Source organism: Rhea americana, unplaced genomic scaffold (genome assembly GCF_003343005.1).
Source record: "Rhea americana isolate MKP2758 unplaced genomic scaffold, rheAme1 scaffold_8, whole genome shotgun sequence".
NCBI lineage: Eukaryota > Metazoa > Chordata > Aves > Rheiformes > Rheidae > Rhea > Rhea americana.
In genome coordinates, this window is record NW_028186978.1 from 629,518 (window position 1) to 655,313 (window position 25,796).

The window sequence follows — 25,796 nt, forward strand, 5'->3', positions numbered from 1 at the left end:
GCTTCAGCAYGATTTAGTCTCCTTGTTCAGATTTAGACTCCTTAAATAAGCACAGAGAAGAAAGTGGTCCTGTAGTTTTCTATTTCAGTTAACCAATCATCTCGTGAGGCTGTTGAAGGAAGAGATGAAAAAGGTCTCTCCCATAGCTGTTTGTCTTAAACAAAAAACAAAAACCTAGTTTTAAGAAAAGTCTGACAAATAGTTGTCCCAGTATAAAAACATGCTGAATACAAAACAGGCTTCTGCTAACTTCATGAGCAGAACCGTAGAAGTACGYTGTGGAAGTCAGTCAGATGGGGAGAGTATTTAGTTCTGAGGCAGTGGATGCCATTAAAGGCAACCTGGACAGAAACGAGTCCTACCTGAGCCCTAGGGAGCTTACTCTAAAAAGTTTAATCACAAAAATAACTCTTCATTAATCCCCCATGGTACATTTTCTTTTATGCATCAAATAATTTTTAAGTGTTCAGATTCAGTGCAAACTGCTTTTAGTTGCATTTCATTTTCAGACTTTGAATACTTTAAAAAGCTTTAATCTTGCATGGACGGTGAAAATCATTTATTTTCCTTTTAGTATAACTTTAATGACTTATTTTTAGCTACAAGAAGTAAATGAGCAGCAACAGTAATTATTGCTGTCAACAAACACTTTGAAAAAGGCTTTACCCTCTTATCAGTTCCTGTTGTACAAGACTGAGGTGCAAGGCTGAAATACACCGACTTTTTCCTGGGCTCAGGGTCTRGGGTGGTTGTTTGTGTGTTTTGGCTTTTTTTTTTTTTATGGTCATTAGATTAGGACTCAGCAAACTTGCTTATGTTAATCAAGTCCTAGCCTCGTCTTCTGCCTTAAGTACAGTACTAACTAACTGTAGGAGACTGAATCAATGTTACCATCATAATAAACATATACTTGTTTATATTACATTTGTGCAGTTGGTAWTGGCCACCTGATTCCAAATATACACAGTAATCACAGGGAGAGCAAATCACTGTTTCCTTAAGGGACAACACAGTTTTATGCCTTCACTTTCACTAATTCAAAATTAGTGATTTTCCTCCTAAAACTCACATTTTAGGGCAAACAGGCAGACTGAGGCTCTGTGGGTTTTTTTGGTTTTTTTTGTTTGTTTTTTTTCCCCAGCTCTTTTCTGATCTAGTTTGGCATAACCTAATGTGCTAAACTGATTTCTGCTAGAGTTCCCAATGTGTTAGAGTACCACATAATATCAGACTACTGAGGCTTTTTTGATAGCGCATCAATAGGGCCTTGTTAGGGGTTGTGACAGGAGGAGGGGAACATGCTATAACACTTTTCTGCTACTGCTAAAGCCAGCCTGGACGCTGGAAGCAGGTTAACAGCAGAAATGTTTGGGGCAAGCTGTATCGAGTGAGTTTTGCAAATAAAACAGAAGTACTCGGGCTTATCCGTACTGCAGTACAGTTGCGACGTGGACGTGCAGCTGCTGAAGCAAGTAACTGTAGGCTCACATAGAGGATCTAAGTTCAGTTAAGAACAGTCAGGATCCAGTCTGTAGCATGAGTAACAATGTTTCAATCTTTACTATTACAGATCTGTAAGAGAACTGAATTATCTCGTCACTTTTACCTAGTTACATTCCATAATTCTTAGCTTGGAGTGGTACTGTACAGCTTGAGCTGATACATGTATYTACTGTCACAGAAGCCCAAATTGTTTACTGTATAACTTACTGAAAAAATATTTCTTCAGTGTCTATCTCTACTCTTCTCCCAAACCTTGTTCCTAGGACTAATGTTGATTGGGGAAAAATAAGACCAGTTGCTTCTATTTCAACAATTACCTTATTCAACTCGTATTGTGTTCTTTGGGGAGGTGTTTAGTGTGCCTGGTCTTTGAATACGTAATTCTTTAAGCTTGTCTAAGTGACAGATGATAAAGTAATAAGTTCTGGTTCCTTTAGAACCAGACTCTTAGCTAGGAGGGAGAAATCTGAATTAAGGGTGATGGGTTGCATTCAACTTACTTACTGGATTAGCTTTCACATTTTTGAACGAAACAAAAGTACCCGTTCCAAATACTCTGGAGAATACTTCTCCTCTGCAAACTGGGAGGCAGGAGAACATAGTATGTCTTATTTACCARTATCAGATACATTTTGCAGAAGTTTGGCACCATGCTAACCCCCAACCTCAAGGCAAAACACTGTTGCAGTTGCAATTTACAGTAGATCAAATTCCCCTAATGTGCATTAGTCTTGTTCCAAAAACATTTGCTGGACATGGCTTGGGGAAACAGCCTAATTTTTTAACTTGACCTCAGGCAATTTTGAGCAAGTGTACTAGTGCAAGTTTAATAACCTAGAAGAACCTGCTAAAAATAYGTACTTTCAGCCTGATGGCCAGCACATACGACTGAGACAAACCATGTTGCTTCTTGTTGAAAGCAAAAATACTTGTAATTCTAGGGGTAATACGTGACACAAAAAAAGATCCGTTCTCTTTCTCTGAACCACACAATGCTGCTACTAAAAGCACAATCCTAGGGTAAATCTGAATCTCTCACTGTACCTGTCACCGAAGTTGGAAGAGTATTAGACTTCTTCAGCTGCTCCCTTCTTTCTAGTCTTGACACAGCAGTCTCAATTTTTTTCTCCCCTTCATGAGGGGTGGATTTCTGCAGTGTACTTGCTTTGGTGCTGCTGCTTTTATTATCTGACTGATTACTTAGCGCAGCCTAGAACAGAGAAGGAAAACTGTTAAATGAGAATGTTATGTAATGGATACAAGTAAGAGTTGTCACACTTGGTGCTGTCCCTGCTCACCTGTCCTTTCCTTAACCTTCCTTTTAGGCAAAGAATCAAAACACTAATACTTCTAAAACTAGTAGTTATTAAAGCTAGTAAAAGAAGACACAGCAAAACTAAATTAATCAATTTGTCATTTCAGCCAAAATTCTGAAAAGTTTGAACCAGTGCTACTTGCTCTCTCTCTCTCTCTCTCTCTCTCTCTCTCTCTCTCTCTCTCTCTCTCTCTATATATATATATATATATATATAAATAAAATGTGTGTGTATACTAGTGCTATATGTATATATATGTATATATAAAATATATATGTATGTTATGTGAAACAGACTTTATTTGAACAGTTAGTTGAAATGCTTCATTGGAACTACTAAGTAAAGCACCTACATACCTGAGCTATATAATATAGCTATATAGCACTGAGATGTATGCGAAAAAGAGTACATATGTGTGGGCAACCTCACACTTGGTGCTGTTGTCTTCAACTCATTATATAATTAATTATGCCTGTGTCCATCAGAAATTTGAGTCTCAGAACAAACATCAAAGTATCCTTAGTTAGCCACACAGTTTCTTTTCTTACCATCAATGTTATCTATATACAGCGTTACTGCTTATATAGCCTCACTTCTGTACTGCAAGGAAAAATGTTTTACTTACTTACTAATAGAAAACCATGGATAGTAAATGCCTATTTAGAAAACAAGACAGAAGAAATGATGAATTCAGTGCCTGTTTCAAGCATTTTGAATGTTTTACGTGACAGCTGACTTCTTCACTTCATCTACTTTTATCTGAATAATGTAAGTAAGTTCTAATAAAAGATAATCAGTAATATTCATCTATATTCAYCTATAAATAAATATTCCAGCAGCTATCCCCAAGTACTAAGGTTTGCCATCTTGTTTACTTGAGCTTTGAAGAACCATGTGGCCCATGTGAACCCTTCTGCTGCACCACCCAAAGCAGCTTTAGAACCGCAGGAGAAAGAAGTGCATTTATCAAAGGGTCTCTTGCACTGTGGTCATGTTTATGACAGCCATTAACTTCCATGTGATGTTAAGACATCAGAGAAATCCTTTGGGCATCAGAGATAATACTAAAACTGCCACATTGTTGCACAATATTTACAATATTTAGGCTGTCTCAGTCTTGCAAAAGGGAACTTGAGAATTTCAGACTACTCTTTGCAAACCCACACTTTAGCTTTTATGAAATACTACAAACTGAACTACAAAAAAAAGTCCCCTTCACATAATAAAACTAGCTAATAGTTAGAATGATGGTATCAGTATTTCTAATGGGTAAATTTATAAAGGTTGTTTACATTTTCTTTAGCCAGCTTCTCTGCTTGCTTTGCCTCTCTGGCTTGTCTCCTCTCTTCCCTGGTAGCTTGCTGCTCACGAAATCCCTTTTGTTTTTGCAGCGCTAATGTAATCCAAAGTGGTTGTGAAGTTTCAACTTTTTCCATCAATTTGGAGCCATCTAAAGAGTGTCTGCTCTGGAGGACTGGTTTTTCTGAAAGAAAAAGTGAAAAGAATTGGTTGAGTAATACCTCTTGTCTCGAGCAAGCCAGGGCCGCTTCTCTACCTGTGAAAGCTCTAGCGTTAGGCTCATTGAATTCCAGGTCATTCACAGGCCTTCACGAACTGCCTGTCAAATTCTGAAACACGCTGTGATTTTTTTTCAAAAGATTAAGATCTAATTCAACACTCTCATACAACTGTCCAAATTTGTCTTCTTTTTTAAAAAAACAAGCCTACCCAGACACAGATTAGATTTGTAACCTAATTTATTACATGTACTCCCACTACCTGAGGTATTTAAGTGAAGGGGATGCATATGCATTGATTATTTACACCTGTGATGAAAGAGAGACAAGCCACTAGATAGGGAAATTTCCATTTTCCAGTTGTATTTTTAAGAGAAGATGAGTGTCCATATTTCAGCCAWATAGAAGCAGCTGAAATTATGTATTCTCATAAATGCCACCCATCTTAAAAAAAAAAAAATTAATCGTCACTTGAGCATTAGCTGTTTCCTCATTCAGTGAAGTGATTCAACTTCAATGAAAGATGAGTTGTTTAATTTTTTTCTTCAATAACTGGAATTTGTGTAAAAAGTCTGTATCTATCTTCACATTGAAAGGCAGCTGGGATGAAAGTCTTTAGCATAAGAGCTTCTCACCTTCTCCAAATCCATCTTGTATCTCAAAATGCCCTGGTCTAGAAACAGCAGAACCTGAATTCACCTTTTGCTGCAGAGGGCATTGGTGCCTTGTTTTTCCCAGAAAGAAAATAGACTTTGAGCAGTTAGTTGAAACGTTTCATTGGAACTACTAAGTAAAATACCTATAATCAAATACTGCACAACTTTTAATTTTTTGTACTGGTGTTGCAGGAGGGGTTCAAGGCTAAGAACRTTTCTGATGACAAGCTAGAGACTTGCTGAACGCTGTGTGAAATTGGGGCTGGCACCAGTAGAGAGTGTGAACAGCGGACAGCAGTGCTGCAAGTGCAAAGGGTCCTGCAGAGCTCAGTGAGCACAGAAACCCTCAGAGCCCGGTCCCAGCTCTCCCAGGTTGGCAGCTCTGCCTCCAATTCRTTTCCATGCACCCTCATTTAAAAATGAAAGTGGAAGGAAAAAGCGTATSTAGCGCCTGTGGTCAAGGAAATTGTGAAAATAAGCAGTGTTTCCACTGAGATATAGAATCATAGATCAGTATGGTTGGAAGGGACCTCTGGAGATCATCTAGTCCAACCTTCCCCTGCTCAGCAGGGTCACCTAGAGCATGGTAGACAGGGTTGCATCCAGAYGGGCCTTGAAGATCTCCAGAGAAGGAGACTCCACAACCTCTCTGGGCAACCTGGTCCAGTGCTCYGTCACTCTCACAGGGAAGAAATTCCCCCTCACGGTCAGGCAGAACTTCCTGTGGTTCAGTTTCTGCCCATTGCCTCTTGTCCTGGCACATGGGACAACTGAAAAGAGTTTGGCCCCATCCCCTTGACACCCTCCCTTCGGGTTCTTGTACACATTGATAAGATCCCCCCTCAGTCTTCTCTTCCCCAGGCTGAAGAGGCCCAGCTCTCGCAGTCGTTCCTCACAGGACAGATGCGCCAGCCCTCTGATCATCTTCGTAGCCCTACTCTGGACTCTCTCCAGTAGCTCCATGTCTCTCGTGTACTGGGAAGCCCAGAACTGGACACAGTACTCGAGATGAGGCCTCCCCAGGGCTGTGAGTTTTAGAAATGTCTTTAAGCAYTGTAAAAGTCAGGATTGGGAAAACTGGGATTTCACAATTAAATGCTAAAACCTTAAACCTTGCTCTTTTGAGTGCCCTTGCAGTTACAGAGTGTTTTTTTCCYCTGGAACAGAATACACTTTCAGAGCACAAGGGCTTTCAACCTTACTTTAAAGAGCCAATATGGTCATTATATTGTTTCAGCTACAGCAGAGTGCCTCTGAAATTCCGGTGGCCAGCGATACTAGGTAGAGGATTTGCCCAGGACTGGCACTATGAGAGCACCTAGATCTTAATAAAGTTAGATACATCACCCTAGAAACAGCTACAGTATAATGTAATTTATAAAAATGATCCCCTCTGCTTAGATGACATCATTGCACATGGAACACAAAGTAATATACTCCATCGTTCAACTCACTAGGAAACTACTCTCTCAAGGAAAACATATGCACTTCAGTAACCTCCAAGGCATTAATTTTCTTGAGGAGGCCACATTGGCCACGGCTGAGTTTGTGTGCATCTCAATTTAACTGTAGGAAGGGGGCGTCTCAGTCATTTGCACAACCCTAACAAACTACTGGTACTCAATAAATAACACATCAAGTAAGAGTTATAGTTTAAGACCAAATTTCTGCCTCTGGACTTCCATATCCCATTCCTGAAGCGCAGACAATAGTTAAATGGCATTTTCAAAGTACATACCTTTTTTCAGTGGCTCAGGYTTTTTGTCATTTTTTTCTCTCCACGGGATACTTATAGACGGGAAAAACGATTTCTTTTCTCTGGTTTCTTCCTCTTCATTTTTGTATTCATTCAGTGCTACGGGGGACACCGCATTTAGTTTGTCTTCTCTTTTCCAGCTACCGTCTGATTCAGCTTTAACCAGCTTTTGCCCTAGAGCATCAGCTAGGTTTGATCTGTTCATTTTAGAGAGAGGAGATGATGGTGGCGTCTGGCTGGTGGGCTTTGGAGCTAAAGCAGGTTTCTGTGTGACCAGTGACTTGCATGTAGGTTTCTCATATGGAGGGAGAGCACTCTGGCTGGTAGCTGGTAGGACCGGTGGAGTGCCCGCTGGCTGTGAAATCGCCAGCACAGGAGTTGAAGAGTCTTTCAAGTCTTTTACACTACCAGGAACATTTGCTCTTCCTACGCCAGGGGATGTACTCTCTTGTGGAGCGAAAACAGTGGATTCTTTTTCACTTTCTGTTGTAACTAGTGGGTCAGGCATGCCATCAAAACTATCTCCAGCACTGTATCTTTTCTTTTTCCTTTGCTCTACTTGCTGATCGTAATGGAAACGTAAAGAATAGTTTGTCCTCCGCAATTTTATTCCAAAAGGAGAAACATTTTCTTCTCCATTCGGTGCTGATTTATCTGTTTTTCTTGTGCTATTATTCTGTTGATTTTTATTCTGTTGATTTTCCAGAGCACCTGGAAACTCTGACTGGGGTAATTCTTTGCCTGGAGAATGAGGAAAACTTGGAACAAGAAAAGATGGAAGATCTTTTGCAAATTTACAGCCTTCTGTGTTGTCTGTCATTTCACTGTGGGCTTCCATTTTCTCCTTAGCCGTTTCAGCTAAGTTATCCCTAAGAGTAGAAGCCACTTCCTCATTTGAATCAGTGGATAAGCCCATGTTTCTTCCCACAGGCACTGTTTCATTGCCTTTTGTTGCACTCACATTCTCAGCATCGGAATTGTTTTTTGAAGTTTCTGAAAATTTTTGCCATGCTGGCGTTATCGAGAACTTTGCATTTGCAGATAGGGTTTTCCTCAAGTTACCATGAGGAGCACCTCGTCCTCGGGGAGTCCAGTCATCGCTGTGTCTGCAGACACTTACTCGGTCTTTCTCATTATATTTGCTGTTTTCTGCATTCTTGAGGATTCTAGAGCGGATGGAGGCCCACTCAGCTAATATGGCTTGGTTGTTCAATGTCTCTTGTGCATATCTCATTTTACTGCTGCTAGGTCTGGGATCTGGCATTCTTTTCTGGGCCTTCTCTGGTGAAGGCACATCCACGTTTTTTCTTTCTTCTGTCAAGCCAAGTAACGACTTACAGGCCGTGTCCTTTATCTGGTTCAAGTTAACTGCTGTGCCACAGAGCTGTGCTCCAGTGACCAAAATGGCTGTATGGGGGACACACACAGATGACGGGAGTGTATGAGAGCCCTTGCTGGAAGTGTGCATCCTGTAGTCTTTGATGGAYGAAGAAGAGAGTCCTGCTCCTTTGACAGGCATGACTGGGCTCAGATTTACTTTCTGAAATATGATCTGCTTCTCTCCGGAAGACACTTGAAATGTGAAGGGTCTGGATGCACTCTGCCTTTCATCTACCTCCTGCCACCTTAGTTCTTCCCCTATTCGCTTTTGTTCCTGAGCCTCAACTTCTCTTTTCAGTTTTTGCGCTAGCATTTCTTCTGCTGTTTTATTTTCTTTCTCTGGCTGTTTGATTTTTGGGGGTCTTGAGTCTTCTTGGAGCTTCTCCTCTACTGGGTGCCTATCAGCCCCTCCAGAAGACAACTGATCCTTTTCCTTTTCCTGTTGCTGTTCTAAGGATTTGTGTTGTTCTTGCTGCTTTTCCTGAAGATTTTGTCCTTCTGTGTCTATCTTCGGCTCCTCCAGCTTGTTCCACTCTTGTTCATTTTGTTCCTCTTGCTTTTCCAGTCCTTCTTGTTGCACACTATCTTCACTCTCCATGTGCATTTGTTTTGTGAGCTTATGTCTCCTCTGCTCTTCCCATTTCTGTTGCTTCTCCATTACCGGCTGAGGTTGCTCCTCCTCTCTCTTTTCTCTTTCCTCCTCCTTCAAATGCTGCCTTTGTTTCTCCTTTTTCTTTTGTTGTTTGAGGGTCTCAGCTTCTTTCTCATCCTTCAGTTTCACTTCAGGTTCTTGAAGCTCTTCCTCTAGCTCTTCTCTCTGTTCTTCTTGCCTGTTTTGTTCCTCCAGTTCTTTTTGTTCCTTCAGATCATTTTGTTGTTCTTCTTCTTGCCACTGTTTTTCAGTCTCATGTTGCCTTAATTCTTCCAACTCTAGCCTCTTCCGCTCCTCCAGCTCTTGCCTCTGTTGCTCCTCCAGCTCCTTGCGCCTCTGCTGCTCCTGCTCCTGGTACTTCTGCTCCTCCAGTTCTCGCCTCTGTCGTTTCTCCAGTTCCTGCCGCTTCTCCTCCTCCAGCTCTCGCCTCTGTTGCTCCTCCAGTTCTTTGTGCCTCTGCTGCTCCAGTTCCTGCTGCCTCTGCTCCTCCAGCTCATGCCTCTTTTCTGCCTCCAGCAGTCTTCTCTCCTCTTCCTGGCATGCTTGCTCTTCTACTCTCAAAGATGTCTCTTCTTCAAGGAGATGCTGCTTGCTCTCTTCTTCACAATGCCTTCTTTCCTGCTCTTTTTGCATCTGCTCAAGTTCTTGGCACCTTTGTTCTTCCATTTCTCTTTGTTCTTCCATTTCTACAATCTGCTTTATCCTTTCAGCCTCAAAGATCCCCCAGTGATCTTCATTTATTTTCTCTTCTGCCAGCTTAAGCTCCTTCTGTTCATCTTTGTTCTGGATTAGCTTGTCAGCTGTGATGTAACCTGGGTACCTGTCTGCATATAGCTGAGTTTCTAGATCCTCTGGCTCAAATTCTGTTACTGTTAAACTTTGTGATCCCTAGAATGGGGAGACAAGTTTGAAGTTACTTAATATTGCATACTGGCTTAGTATTCTTTATAGTGAAGAAACAATCAGTTGCAAATGTAGTAACTTTAAAAAAAAAAAAAAAAAAAAAAAAGAAAAAGAAAACAATGATATAGATTCAGAGTGATCATACTTCAATTTATGGATTACATCACATTACATTACAGAAGTATATCCCATGGCACTAACCTACTGGAATGATGTCCTTTAAAAGAAGAAAACAATCTCAACGGTGATAAAAAATATAATGCTAAATAATGAATCTCCATTTGGTATACATGAACTAATGCAGACTGAGACCTGCCATTATAAATGTACAGAAGCCTGAGGAACAGACTACAAGTTTTATATCCCTGTTCTATTACTTAAAATTCCATTCTTTAAGCTTGAAATATTTAGCACCATTTAAAGACATTGTTTGGCCAGCTCTTTCACTGCAAATCTAGCTGTTACTTGCAGAGACAGAAGGTGGTCCTGCAGAAGAAAGCTGTGTAACGCTAGCCAGGAAAGAACACTGCTCAGAGAAATGGAATTTGGTTGCCTTTCACAAATCCTGTATATTCCTCTGTATTACCAGTGCTGAGATTTCCTTTCTATTTGCAGGAAGCTTGGAACYGCCAACAAATAGAAAACCTAGAGCTCCCTAGCAACACTGTGCTGTACTGAGGCACACGGTACTTGCTGGTGATGGAGATGGTCACTRAGTATGACCTGAACCCATTTGAAGGGGGGTTAATGAGGCTAAAAAAGTTGTAGTCTTTTTTCCTTTCTTTCCTCAAGGTTCCTTCTGGTTCCCTGTGCCATGTGCCTGCCCCACAACACTCACATGTGAGTGCAATACTTGCAATAAACTGAATGGAGAGCTTCTTCACAGCTTACTTACACTATAGAGATCCTTTTCTCTGTAGTGACACAGTCTAAAGACAAGCTGCACTCAGACAATGCTTCCCAGCAATTTTCATGAGAAAAACAGCTTGGCTAATACCATGTCCAGCTGTCATTTGTCCAGCCATCATTTAGTTAAACAAAACCATTCTGCTTAAACAAAAGGGTTAATTTAATTTCTTCATTATAAGAGTTAGAAATGCAAGTACAACGGTGGGGTAGAAGGGTCATCGGCATTGGTACCTCTTCTGTAGCCTGCATTAGTTGAACAATCTGGTCCCATTTACAAACACTGACAAAATGTCAGGATAAAAACCAAAATAATCATGCAGTAAATGTACCAAGGCAGGATTTGATCATTCATTCTAAAACAAGAAAGACCTCCTTTTTACTAGAAAAGCTAGAATCAGGACGCCCTCCCAATGTCAAATCCTAAAGTACTGCAGGTGGAAATAGTATTTGTCTCAACTAACTATATTAAAACTTCTGTGCTTCTTGGCTCCAGCTAAGGTTTCATCTTAAGTTCTCCATCTTGATTTCAAAACAAAACAAAACAAAACAAAAAAAAAAAAACAAGCAACACCTTGTTTTGCCCTGAAGCCGTAAGATTTGTTGCAGAAGCCTTCAGTAACTATCCCTGATGGTGTTAATCATGCCTGAGGCCAGGCCTCTCCTATTGTTACTCCTGGAGCAGCCAGCTACAGTTATTTTGTACCCATCTTCAAAAGCAAATCCCCTCCTTTCCTTATTTAACCAGAAGTTCACTACCTTTGTTAATCTCCTGTGCTTTCTTGACATCCTCTGCTTTTTTGGCTTTACTGACAGCTTGTGTTTAGCTGCACTGTTGTCTAGACGAGCTACAGCCTGGGGAACTGCATCCAAATTGATTGTTTCAATGGTGCCAGAACAGGAAAATTGTCTTTTTGGCCGAGATGATTTGACTGGAGCAACCTGTTTGTATTAAAAACACAAAAAAGTTATTATTAAGCTAATTATTCTATTTAAAAATATATAAAATCTGCAATTTTGAATTCAAAAGTGGTTATTAGCAGAAAAGATATCAAAACCTGTTTTTCCATTGTAGAAATCAAACTTTAGACAGGAAAGTTAAAACTCTAACAGTTTCTTGTTTCCAGTACCACACACGTTTCCATACTTTTCAGTTAAAAATTACTTAGACCATTTAACAGATTTTTTTCATGGTTTAGTTCCCTAAAGTTGTTGGAAATGGGAAGGGCAGAGACATAGCTTTCAACACTGTCCCTAAGACATTTTAAAATTTGCTTAATGTGGAAAAATACCTAAATCTAAATTTAGACTCTCCACTTCAGGCTAGGCTAAGTCAGAATGACTTATCTAAGCATCATAATAGAAGCTACAGAGTACAGCTACAGAGCTGCACTGCCTACACGGGAGATGACTAAGACTCAGATATCTCAGGCCAGCACAATGCCGGCGGAAGAGCTTCCTTCTACAGGACACAGTCATGTGGAGTTGTCCAAGCTAACACCAAAGAACAGCCAAAAAAAACTCACAAAAACCAAAACCACCTGACTTTGGTGCTCTTTCTTTCACACTGCAGGTGTTTGGCTTCCAAAACTGCAGATACAAACATTGTAATTTAGTGAGACTACCTGTATGAATAAATACAGTGGAATTTTATGTCTAGGCCTGTGAAGAATAGTCTGCTGTCACAGYGCTATCGTGGGTGCCTGACTCTCCCGTAAGTCACTGAACTGTCATCGTTACACTTATATTTGGCATAAGCCAAGTGGAAAAGGAAGATATAAAAACAGAAGGTAGAAAATATCTTCTGTAAGGAAAGAAAAATCACACACATTGTTTTCAAGACTACTCTGTAATCTTTGGAGGTTAAATATATGCTAATTGGGGAACCAATCACTTAAAAAGTTGATGGAATATTTTTGCATACACTTACTGAATATATGTTGGCATAACAAAGTATTAGAAGTACTTATGAAAATTATGGTTCTGTGATTAATAAATCAAATGCAGGAATGCTGTGAGACCAGCACAGATCATACTCTGCTCAGTTTTCTGCAATCAACTCTTCAGATAGAAACAGATTTCTCAATCTTAGTTACTGCTTACTTACTAGTTCCAAAACAGCAATGTTCACAAAATTTTGGATGAACAGGAAACAATGAAATCAATATCACAGTAAAAAGTGACTGTCAGACTTCCAATAATTAAAATTAGAAAGGCTTTCAGTGTAAACTAAGTATAAAAGATTTGTTACCTTTTCTTCCACTTCATGTCCTGTTCCAGGCAAATTCATAGTCCTCAACAAATCTGCAGTGTCAATTGACTAGAAAACAAGATTAGCATGGCTAGATATTAGAATGCTAGAATTAGAAAAGATCTAATAAACAGGATTCAGAGAACTTGTGGAATTGTGCAATTTAGATACGAAAAAGGCTTATTAGGGTTTTTTTTACACTATTTCCTATCACAGCAAAATTGATGGATAAAAACTTCTTGTTTCTAAATATTATGATTTTCTCTTTGTTGCTTTTTGAATCACTATTGTCTACACAGAAGCAGTTCCTGATACAAGACCCCATATGAGACAAAACACACTTTCTTAACAAGATAACAAGGCTCAAAATTAAAAGAAAAAAAGCACAGCTTTGTAGGGTTTCAAGCAGTTCTTCGTAATTTTTTTTTCTCTTGATCTAGTCCTAAGAAAACTAAGAACCTTGTCTCTTCCTAGTCAGGCATTACCTCTGCTGCAAAGTCCCACTAGAGATTCTTGACAACTCCTTTTCTTACAAGGCAAACAGGATCCCCAGTTAGGCCCTGCAGAGAAATCAGATCCTAGCTAAGGACTCCTCTGCTATCTTCCCTCTGAAAGCCATTTCTCAGGAGGGGATTTTAAGGCACAGCATTCATCACATTTAGAAACGTACTTATTACACCACAGTAGTACTTTATAGCCTAATGAATGCTGGGATCCCATTATGCCAGGTGCTGTGCACACATGTTAAAGTACAAACTTTTCTTCTAAACAGGTTATTAGTATAAAGCCTAAAAAGTCACCTTCACAAACACAGGGTAAGTAAAACACAGAACCCTCGCCATTGATCCGTGTTACTGAGGAAAATCAAAAGTCACAAACCAACACATGAAAAATGCTTGAAGCACTACAGTACTATGCCATGCTAGACACACCAGCTTCCGCGTGGAAGACAGGGACCTATGCAGATAAACACCCAGAGGAGTTACAAGGCCAACAGCAGAGACATGAACAGAAACCAGGCAAGCTGACTGCCATGTACCAGAAAGTTTCCAGCCAAGCAGGCAGGGAGTAGTGTTCAGTCAGACAAAAGGGAAGTGCTCCAAGTTCCTACTGTTTCTAGACATTTAGAGTCGGTTTGTGGGTTTCTGTCCACACACTTGGAGCAGGGGATGCTTGCTCCCTCTATATTTGGAAAACTCTGTGCAAAGTAGCATTAAATTTGTTTTTAAAAGAATGATAGTATTTAATAGAGCAGATGGTAAGGATTGATTCTCTCTTCTTATTATTACATAAAGATACTCTGGTGAATTTTAGTACTTGAATTAATTTTCCTTTGAGTTGGAGGTCTCTAGGTGATCTTCTAGGGACTCAGCAGGACCCAGCAAGAGAGCTGTCTGCAAAAAATGTATGTTGGTACCAAACACAAAGTCATCTCCCAGTACCAAGATATACAGCCAAATCTGTCTCCTTGTGCTCTGATGTATGCAGGATGCCCTTGATTCACCTTAAGTGATTGCTTCACAGGAGACTATTTGTGAAGCAGAAGTAGTACACCGTATTTTGACTTCACTTGTAGCCTTCCAGGCTGCAAAGGAAGAGGAAGGTGTGTGTATTTCCTATTCAAAAACCTGACTCTCTGACAGATCCAACCACAGCCTTGAAGGAAGGAGTAACGGTAAGAAAAGYTAAGTCGCCCTTTGAAGACTGATGAAGAGTTTGGGCCACCTCAAACAGAAACCCCCCTGCTACATGTTTGGCTGAATGTAGGCATAGGCAATAGAAGATGCTCGCTGTCACTGCCTTTCATAGCATACATACATAGTATATTCAAAAGACTTGTGAAATCATGCGATTTGGAGATGGAAAAACACATAGCTATACAAGCTCTTGCGCATTAGCACTCATTAGCTAGCTGAGGCCCATGTCCTTGTGTCCCTCCTTGATCTTACTGCCTGCATACACACAAGTGGGTTGTTGCATGCCTTCTGCAAAGGTTTGCAGGCACAGGCAGCTTCCTCTGAGCTGTTAAGGGTTTCACTTTGTCCCCTAGGTTCCCATCAGTGACAAGATTAGGAGATTTCCAGAGAGCTGTCGTCACTACCTGTTTTCCTACATTATCTTAACAAGCCCTTGTAGGCATCTGAATGCCTACAGTTCCTGGCATCAAAATCAATGGATAATTACCTGGATTATACTGGATACTTGGATTCATAGATAGTTATCAAAATATTTCTTTCYCCTGTTTGTCTTTAGTTTCTGTTCTATAAGAAAATGGATATTTGCCCTGAAAGCAAGTATTTTACTGATTTATGCTCCAGTCTCTCTCATTGTGAAAGAATTTTTGTTTTTGCCATGCAGTGCTGCACACAACTTTCCACGTTAGGAAATCCATAGACATTTTCTGTCTCACATAAGTTCCTGTTTTCCAGCTATGCTGTGAGCGTTGTCTGCTTTGCTGGAAGTTCAGAGCAGACATTCAAACTGCTGATTTTGTAGCTCCCTGCTCAGGACGCCAAGTGCATACACTTCTCACTAGCCCAGGAAGCCCGAGCTGCGAGATCCTACTCACATAAAACAGCTCAATGAGCTGAGGTATGCCTCACCGGATACATCTGCCATGTCCCAGTGAACTTTACTGTTTCAGTACCACTATGATGCTGTGAATATGTCGATTTAAAGTGCTTACTTTATTACCACTGTCTGAGAGCACTGTGTCCTGCTGAGTCTCAATCTCCATAGGGCTACTGAGCAATACATCCTCTTCTACACTAGCATTTGCCTCCCCCATTGTCCTCACAGAAACTGTCATTTGTGGAGGCTGCCCAAATTTAATATTCTTGGCCAACTGTTGCTGAAAAACAAGAAGAGAAAAAAAGGTRTTTGTATTATGAGCAATATAAGCCAAGTCTAGCGTGCACCCTTTCTCCACATACAAATACTCAGGGCAACTTCTGGCTCTGGACAGAAAACCAAGTCAAGACTCACATTGCTGCAGCACGGTAGCCACTCCCTCTTCTTTCTCTCCTCAAAGTCATCAAGGTCAGGAATTACAGCCTGAACTGTGATTTTGCATTATCAGCTTGCRATCTCAATGTTGCCATTTTTTTCAAACTTACTGTGACTCTTGAAACATTTTTCCTGTTTTGTAAATCTCCCTATGTTCCTAGGTTAAGACTTTGTTTGTAAAAGCTCATTACTAGGCCTTACAATTGCAGCAAAGCATTAAATTCATGACACCAGTTTACTATGATAAGCTGAAATTGTGCCAAAAGGCAACCTCTTTCTTCTACAGCCCCCAAACCCTGCAACCCATGCAGCCATAGTTGTTAAAAATATCCTTATAGTGAGATGTACCTCTAAGTTTTAAATGTTAAGGCTTTGACATAACACTGCCTTAGGAGAGGCAAATTCTCAAGGGAGGGGAAACCCAGCTTCTCTGAGATGCTTGATCWCACAGAAACTGTACACAAACTGTATTATGTTCATGTGCACTGCCACATCACCACTTTTGCACAAGAAAGTTTATTCATGGGTGTTCCAGGAGATCTACGGATAAAAGAGCTTCCATGCCATACATTTTCCTTGTAATCATCTCTTAAGGGCTACAGGAAAGTACTCTTAAATTACATCAACGATGAGATGAGTAAAATAAGCAGCATATAATATCTGCCATCAGGTAAGGTCATCTGAGGAAATTACATCTTTGGGTAATGCTGGGATCCATACCACAAAGTTTTTGAGGGTAAACATCTTTTTAGCATAAGAGTTAAAAGAAATTCTCTTGAAAATGGAATAGATAGGCGTGAGGAACATTTAGTGATAGATTTTCTTCCTGAAATATTGCAAGAAATCACTCTCAATTGGACAGAGGGGAGCAAGTAGTTCTTTTCCTGCCCTAGTCTTCTAAAGGACAGCAAACTCTCCAAAGGAGATCTTCCATCTGTGTCTTTTGTTGCTGTGAACATCTCCAGCTCAACAATATTCACAGCAGGAATTCACCTGTGTGACTTGTTCAATATGAATGTTGGTTATATAAACAGACGCTGACAAGACTTTGCCTCTGAGAACTGCAGAAGATGACAGTAGCTGTTACGTAAAATAAGGACATTTTTTCTTTCCTGTAGGTTAGAATCAGTAACATGAGGGGCTGGCAAGGGAATATACCTTTTGATAGCAGTGGGTAAACCTCTGAAAGGATTCATGTCAGATCAGTCTTGGTTGCCATCACTGCACAGCAGACCAGACCCTTATCTAAAGTTTATCCACAATATCCCCAAACTATTACCAGGTCTCTGTATCAAACTTTTAACACAAAGTACATGCAATAACAGTCAATAACTGTGTTATTAAATTGGGATAGTTTTTCTCAGTTTCCTCACCCAAGTACCCATCTGGATTCTGGCAGTAAGTAATACAAAGTATTTAATACACTATTTTGACAAMTTGGATGATTTTGAATAGCACAGGTTTATTCCTGCCTAGATACTGGCAGTTAACCTATAGCCCAAAGGCAAGAGTTTCAACAAGTCCTTCCAGGCTTTAGTGCTATTAGTATAACTCTCAAATTTGAAATCTTACCTGTTTCCACTGTGTAAACAGGAGTTCAAGACAGTAAACAAGTCTGTAGTAGGTATTGTAAAGGCAGTAATTCTGCAAGCTGCTAATTCCTGTAGCTCCTCTGATAACAGGAGAAACTAATTTTAAAACAACCTCTTAATAAGGTGGGKTTTTTTTAATTTGAGGTCACTCCTTTCTTCATCCTAGAGTCACATTCCTAGGCAAGTAGTTCTTCCAGGCAGAAAACTGGAACTGTCCAAATTAGCTGAGCAACTACACAAAAAGACTAAGGATTTCAGTGTCGTTTTTTTAGCAAGAACATGTATATATGTATATACATATATATACACTACTTGAAATGTATTTTGGAGGAAGGGATGGTTGTTTGCTTGATTTTCTGATATTCTATTGTACATGCAGTGAATGGTGAGTTGTGGGTGAATGGAGCTACTGTACAGAACAGCATGTGAGTTAAAAAGAGCAGCTTTTCTAATTGTGATCTAGCATGCTTGAGGCTCATGCTGTAAAAATGTCATTTGTATACACACAAGTTTAAAATGTTATTTTCCTGATATTTCCAGGAAATAGAATATTTGAAATATTTCTGGACTATATGGAGTCTTCAAAATCTTTTTAAACATTAAAGATTTATTTACTCAGACTCGCATAAATTAGTTTGAAGATTGAGAAAGAAAATCTATAAACTCTCACATTCCTTACTGTAAAAAAGGCTCCTTTCTGTATTTATTACTGGTATTTTTGAACACATTTATCTTGATTAAATAAACTCTATTAACATAGTCATTAATTTCCAGTCAATTTCTTTCAGTGCATTTTAATCTCCAAAGCTGATGCTGAATACTGAATGTAAAAATCTCAACTAGCTTATTGTTACCACAGAGCAAATTCATTCTGATTATTTTCAAATAGTTTAAAACCTGCTTTGATCTTTCTAAAAATGTCCTTTTACTAAAAGTATAATGCAATTGCTCTCTCTCCAAAAAAAAMATATAGTAAATATTCACTAGCAATTAAGTCATAAAAACCCCAAAAATGTATCCCTGAAAGAATAAGAAGCACAGAAGTTTTGCTTGAAAATACAGATATTTTAAGAAACAATATCCAATTACAAAATGGACAGAAACATCAAATCAAGCTGCAAGGCCATTAAGAAGTTTCAAATTCTTCAGAATTTTCAGTTAGATATATATTTCTGACCACAAAACTATAAACCCTGAATATTCCCTGAGAGCAGGAGGTGCACAGTGCAGGCACACACACATTTATGCAAAGGCAGAAGGCTATTTAAGCCCAAGTGCTCTTGCATCTTAGATCTCTTTATACCCCAGTTGTTAGGGTAGATAAAAGGAAAGTACATACTGGAGCTACACCCAAAGGATTATTATTGGGATTTTCTTTGGCGGATGGCCCTGATTTCGTATCTCAGTTTAGTTCCAAATTTCACTTTTTTTTTTTGTGACGTGGTGCTTGAGATGTTTTTCATGATTTGGTCAGTAAGTGATTTTCAGACATAGGTTTGGTCTTTGGGAAGAAGGGTGGCAGATATACTGGTAAGAGTAACATCACAATTGTGTTGCAACTGTAAGTAATGCATTTATCTAAYAAAGGCAAAGAAATACTAGAAATTTAGGAAAAAAAATAAAAAGTTTGCACTTAGATTAGCGACTCGAATGTCACTAATCTAAATCTTTCTCAGTTATTGGACAACGACACAGATGCACTTTTATTTTACGCAAAATAATTTGCTAGAGCATGATACTATTTAACTAACATCTTTACACCAGGTTACTATTAATAACTTCAGAAATAAAACTCCTAGGTTAAACTGCTCTGTGTTAGTTGGCACCTGCAGCAAATTAAAACCCTTAGACTCCTCAAACCCCTCTTTGTATTTGTATAGGAAATGCCACAGAACAAACTTTCCRTATTAACCAGCAGAAGCCCAGATTGGACCATATGTCTCCCCTTTCACTCAGATTTGGCTCCTCTTCCGCGTACATGCCTGCTTGCAGGCATGTTGGATTCAAATCCATGGAACTACATTATTCGTACAGTTTCATGCCTGGATTGGATCCAAAAATGGAAAAGAACTTACTGTGTTCAGTTCAAAATCATCAAAATAGTAGTTTTGTACTACTTCAGCTGATTCTATTCAAACAAGCTTTACAAGAAGTGCTAGTGATGTTTTTGCCTTCAGCTCAAATACTTATTTTCTCATGTATGCTTGCAATGCCTACATATATAAATAACTTAAGTTCTGTTTTCTGGTCATAAAGTTATGTATAATTGTGAAATAATGAATGCATCATAAATACTTGTCCTAAGAACAAACGTACTGTTATAATTCCATTTGGTCCTGTATACTGTCTTTCACAGTGACCAAAAACAAGTGCCTAGAGAAGGTATGAGAAGAGGGTTAGTCCATGCTAAGACTTCATCTGTAAACTCTCTAGTGATTCGTGGCATACTTTTGAAGTCAATCATCATTTGGGGGCTTTACTTTTACAAATCTTCCTCATTGCTTTTTGAACTCCTATAAATGTTCAAACCACGGCAGTGCTCAATGGCGGTGAGTTTTGCAGTCCAACCATGCGCTATATAAAGAAATATCTCTATATTTTGGGTTGAACTTGCTACTAGTTTCAGTTGATGTCCCTAAGTTCTAACACTGTGAAAGACTGAATAATTGTTCTCTATTCATCTTCCCAGATCCATTCCTGATTTTATGCACCACTAATATATCCTCTTCCCTATCATTTCTTTTCCAGGCTGAAAAGACAATGTATATAGTTCTYCTCTTACTGGAAGCTGCTCCACATCTTTGCCTAAACAGGAAAATTCGCAGCATATCTAAATAAGCACAACATGGCACATGGACAATTCCTCCTTTAGTCAAAGAGACAGAATAAACTGGAAAGCTTACTGTGGGAAAGTTATTTTGGTATATCCAGAGGCTTTAGAAAGTAAACCAGATATAAAATAACAATGTCAAACTACTTGAAAAGTATTACCATAGGTGTTGGTATAAGACACAAGAGGGAAGTATTCAACTCTATTGCTGGAGCAGCATGCCTGGTTTGGGCCACTCTACKTCAACAAAGAGTTTGGGAGAGTCCAAAGGAGAAGAACGGGAAAGCAGCAAACTGCATATAGAATGGCAGGGGATCTGTAGACGTATGTAATTCTCTGCAAAAATTCAGAAAATCTAGATGCAAAAGAAGATTACGGGATAAAAAGTAGCAATAGATGATAGGTGTCTGTCTGTCAAGAGCAAGACTTTCCGGAAAGCCTGACGATATTCACAAGGGCCGTGGAATTTGTCACTTGAGTCTCCCCTTCCACTATGCCAAAAGCAAAGCAAACACTAGTAAGGAAAACAGAAGCTGATTTTCAAGACTGATATATTTAATAGGATTATATAAAAAAAGGATTCTGTCTGAGAAGTGATAGAATAATTACAAGTGATAAATTTAGTTCATAAAGTAAAAAAAAAACGTTGAATATGAAGAAAACAATTAGGCTACGCTGGCACTAGAAAATATTGGCAACAAAGAAATGAACTGTAAGAAAGCTGGGCTGACAATCATTCAGTGAAAGTTCACTCCCAATTCTACAAATTGGAGAACATCAAGTTGAAGAAAAATAGCTTTGAGGTTTAATAAATTGCTCTATAGCTTTGTTGAAATCTAGGCAATATTAAATACAAGCAATAATGGGAATGGCTTGTAGAATACAGAAATAAAAATGCACAGAGGAGTAACCATTGGCTCAACCATTAGCTAAGATACGTTAATGATTAAAAAAACCCAAAAAACAGAGAATCAAAAACTGAACAATCATTCATTTGGGAAAGAATAAATAACTTGGGAACATTCTTCAGTCCAAAACAGAGAAATCTGAATTTAAAAATTGATCCTCTAAAATTTGACCAAGAAGCCTAGATGCCCAAAATATGTTAATGAAGAACTTGGCTCTTACCATAATTAATCACTATGTAATAAATGGTGTTTTACAAATTTAGAGAGTGGAAGATATGTTTGTTTTAAATTGTGTGGCCGCATCAAACTTAAAATATGTAGCCCAATAGTTCCTAAATGGAATAAGCCATAGGCCATGGTCAATCTGCAATACTTCTTCGGTCTGACTGCTGCAGCCTCACGGATGACCGATGATGCAGGACAGGTTCAGTGAAGGCAGGAGGCAGACAACAAGCTGCTGCCCACGTCCAAACACAGAGATAGCTCCACACTATCCATCAAATGTATCCATCAAAGCAAAGGCCACATAGGAGGTTAAGAGAGAAGTCGAGCTTTTTCTCACTCTGCCTTCTGGCACACACTGAAACCCTTGAACATGACCAAATCCATCTACTGAAAACCTGGTAAGATGAATGCTGCCAATCTGAAAATCAGTAAAAAGTAATAGGAACTATTCCAGAAGAGCTGATTTACCTTGAGCACAGAATTGGAAAGAAAGAATTTCTACAATAAGAAACCCTGCCCGCAAATACACTGGTCAACTTCCCAGGCTCTCACATTTAAAGAGAGTTTTGCACCATTACACAGTATTTCATCGCCAGTTCATCAACACTCCAAAGCTACCAAAAGAGAAAGGGAATGGGAAATGACTTTTGTGGTCAGTAGAATGAGATCTGGCATTATCAGTATTAAACAGCTTGTGTTTCTATTCCAATTTCAAAATCCTTTCAGACTGATGTCCAATGTGAGCAGCTGGGTTTGTTAGCATGCTGCCTCTTAGAAAAAAAGAATCAAGTTTTCCAAGAATGCTTTACAAAACCACCCCAAAACAATTCCTGAGAATAGTTAAAATCTATAGTACTTTTAATCTCTGTCTGGAATACAGAAAGTTCAGAGTCAGACCAAGACATTGAATCCTGGCAACACTTCTTTACCGAGGAGCATCTCGTCAGGCAAACTGAAACTGAAAGTGCTGTGCATCCGATGTGATGTATAAGTTTGGGCAAAACCATAGTAATGTTGATGGAATGGCCTATGACTTTACTGGGAGCTGACCTCAAACATGGTTTTAAGGAATAGAAGGCATTTTAGAAGAGATGACTATCACCCCTCTTCCCATAATTTGAAGAAGTAGAAGGGTTCCCATAGGTGTGAGATTGCAGAAAAGGACTTCATGCAGAAACCCACTCTCCAATATGAGAAACTTGTATCAGAATTTTTGTAATTGCAAAATCATGTAGCAAACACAATCTGCTCTCTCAGAATACTACAGTAGAAAGAATGGTGTGTAAAGGGAGAATACTGAAAAGGGATAGGAAACATCACCAACACTGAAAAGGTTATGTCATGATTTTGAACCTACTGAGGTTTCTGATGTGTGCAAAAGCTCTAGGAAAGTCTGGGAAAATGCAGAGAAAGAAAAAAAAAAATCCAGAAACACGATGTTTGCATTAAGTATATCTAAGACAGAAGAAACCTTCTGCATGGTATCTCAAGAAGATGCAATGGAGTGCATTGCTAATGATGCAGATTATCCACTTAGAAAGTAAGAACCAGGCAGTCAGTATTTGTTGGTTGCTATTGAATAGGGAAAATACCATGAAATTTGTTCAAGTATTTTAATGGCACTTYCCTAAGTGAGTCACAGATAAACCAAAGGAATAATAATTCCAAGCTCTTAGGATATGCAAAGCCTGTGTGGCCCAACTTCAAATACAAAAAATGGTACAGTACAGAGATTCATTTCAATTTGTGATGCTCAGCTACTCTATGGAATAGCCCCAAACAGAGTAAAGCAAGCATTTGCTTTGACAATATACAGTACAACAGCCAAAGCTTTCCAGGGGAAAAAAGAAATAAGGAAACTTAAAAGGTTCAGTGATAAAGGTCATACAGAGAAACTTGTACAAAAGAAAACTTTAAGATGTGGTACTATTATCTTAGAGGGAGAGGAAATAAAAATACAACTGGTAAGTGCACAAAATCTTCAAATAGTAGTAACAGTCTAATAATTGGTCACCTCTAGGACCCAAATTTAAGCTATATTAAGGTCCACCCAAGAATGTGCAATAGGATTTCAGCATGTTGTTGTCCTAAAACTCAGGGTACAGTTGCAGAAATCATGGTTAGGGAAACGAGAACAGGCACAAGCTCCCTCATGAGAATAGAAAGAGAATAGAAAGCATCCTGGACAGCAAGTTCTGCAGATGTAAGAGGTGTCCCTCTGAACTCTTTTTAAGAAGGAAAAACAGGTCATGTAAAACATTTTAACAGCATATACCCAAATGTACTGTTTATGAAGTTACTCATGTATTGTTTTCTTTGGAGAGAKAAATATATCTGACTTTCATAAAGACTGTTGGAAGGACAGTGACAGGTCACTGAGGAGGTTTGATTTCTACTGATTTACTCAAACCCTGAAACTGAAGATAAATTTGGAAAACATCCACCAAAGTGCCTGGTAGATTTTATGAACAAAAGATAAACTTAGAAATCAATTGTAAGCAATTTGCGTGAATTAAATGACAAAGCAACAACAACAAAAAAATCAATAGAGAACTATGGAGAGGCAATGAGAAAAAAAGAAGTAATATATAAATAATTAAATTTGCACTACAGGGAAGTCTCACACTGTATGCTGCGCCCACTCTCCTCTTTTCACTCAGTATCACATCTGCAGGTGTAAGGATGGACATGCCAAACCCATGAGTTCAACTCAAATGACCACCCCAAGGCTGCAAACATTTCTAAAGATCTGCTTGCAGGATCACCACCACACCTTTCAMGACCAAATTTTAGACCTTCTGCAAACTGTCAGAATTACTTGCATGGCTAAGAAATTGGCCAAGGTCACTGAAAAAGAACCCCCTTTATCCATGCTTAATACATTCCAGAGCTCCAGAGCCCATTTACCACCATATCTTAAATATTCATACTACTTATAATTTCTTACCTGAAGAGTTTTGACTTTTCCTAGAATGTTCTCCTGTGACATTGCTTGGATTGCCTGTTCACTCTCCGTTCTCCCATCAGGTATAAAAATACTGTCATGGGAAAAAGCTCGAGTGCCAATAGAATAATGGGAGGACCTGGAAATGCAGTTAAAAGAATAAATAAATACAACAATGAATTTTTGAGTGTGACCCCACAAAATTTCTCTTATTTGTTCATATCATAGCTGCTTTGCTGAACAGAAGTTTCCTTCCCCCTTGCCTTCTACCAAAAAAAAAAAAAAAATATTTCCAGAGACACAATGCAAAGTACAATATTAACTGACAGTCTTAAAAAAAAAAAAAAAAAAAAAAAAAAAAATTGCAGTAGCAAAAGATCATGAGGTCCATAGAGGTCTGTGATTCCTTCATCCACAGTTTTTGACCTTCGAAGGGCATAGTGAGGTGTTTTTTAAAGAAATGTTGAGAAGTTCAATCATTTTTTCTTAAGAAAGTCTCAAATATAAATGCTACATTTAGGATATATGGCATATTGTGATGATTAATATGTTACCATACCGCATATTTAGGAACACCTGCATTCATGCTGTAGCCTGGTAGCCTTACGGTATAAAAGAAAAGCAGCAACTCCCAAGAAAAAGTATAACCATAACACAAAAAAAATAATAGCAGTAAGTTGTACTAACATACTTCTAAAAAACTACCTTGTGTAGCTCATTGCTTTGTTGTTCCATATCACCACACTAGTACAATCATGTTTATAATAAAATATTATTGTCAAACACCKGAATTGACATATTACAGAATTATACGCCTTCTGTAAATCCATTAAACAAAAAGTGTTTCCACTTACTAGTGATGTGAAAGGCTCCATAAGGATAACTGAGAACTAAAGAAAGTTTGGGGGTGTTACTCTAGGGCTCTTTTAGGAGAGTGAGGGGGTGAGTTTGAACGTTATTTGCTGTCTAGCCTAGAATACACTATGGTGATTGGAAAGTCAGTAGGATATGAACACAATAAAAGCCACGGTAGAAGAAAACTGAGCAACTGAGAGGTCGCAAGTCTCTACATTTAAAAACTTATTGGCAAGTCTATGAAATTCATTTAAAGCTTCAGTAATTTACAGTCTAGAGAAAAAAGAAACTTTTTCATACTGATCTAACTAACAATCTGCAATATGTGACAGAAAAAAACTCATTAAATTAAATATTTATGATTATAAATAAATATTTCATCAAAATCAAGGAAGATGGATACTTCTAGAGAAAAGAATAAGACAATAATGAAAAAAACCCTCACATATTTAAGAAAATCAGTATCTTCTCTTTTTCTCCCTTTAAAAAAATGTATTAATACTTATTAAGTCTTCAAAATAGTTTTCTTCCTCCTTTAAAATAAAATGTTTGGAATATATTTAATACATTTTCATCTGGGGTATGAACATCATCTT

At 38.7% G+C, this 25,796-nt stretch overlaps 1 protein-coding gene across 2 annotated transcripts in view; it reads right to left on the reverse strand.

Annotated features, from left to right (window-relative positions):
* CRACD (capping protein inhibiting regulator of actin dynamics) overlaps positions 1-25,796 on the reverse strand; it is a 59,543-nt gene that overhangs the window by 3,068 nt on the left and 30,679 nt on the right. The window contains exons 3-9 of one of the 2 annotated variants that reach the window (XM_085322787.1): positions 24,349-24,484; positions 15,527-15,691; positions 12,841-12,909; positions 11,349-11,531; positions 6,731-9,668; positions 4,112-4,302; positions 2,548-2,713 (exon numbers count right to left, since the gene is read on the reverse strand). In XM_085322787.1, the coding sequence (XP_085178913.1) occupies positions 2,548-2,713; positions 4,112-4,302; positions 6,731-9,668; positions 11,349-11,531; positions 12,841-12,909; positions 15,527-15,691; positions 24,349-24,484 (3,848 nt within the window). The remainder of the gene's footprint in view (positions 1-2,547; positions 2,714-4,111; positions 4,303-6,730; positions 9,669-11,348; positions 11,532-12,840; positions 12,910-15,526; positions 15,692-24,348; positions 24,485-25,796) is intronic. The other variant, XM_085322785.1, reaches the window with a different exon arrangement.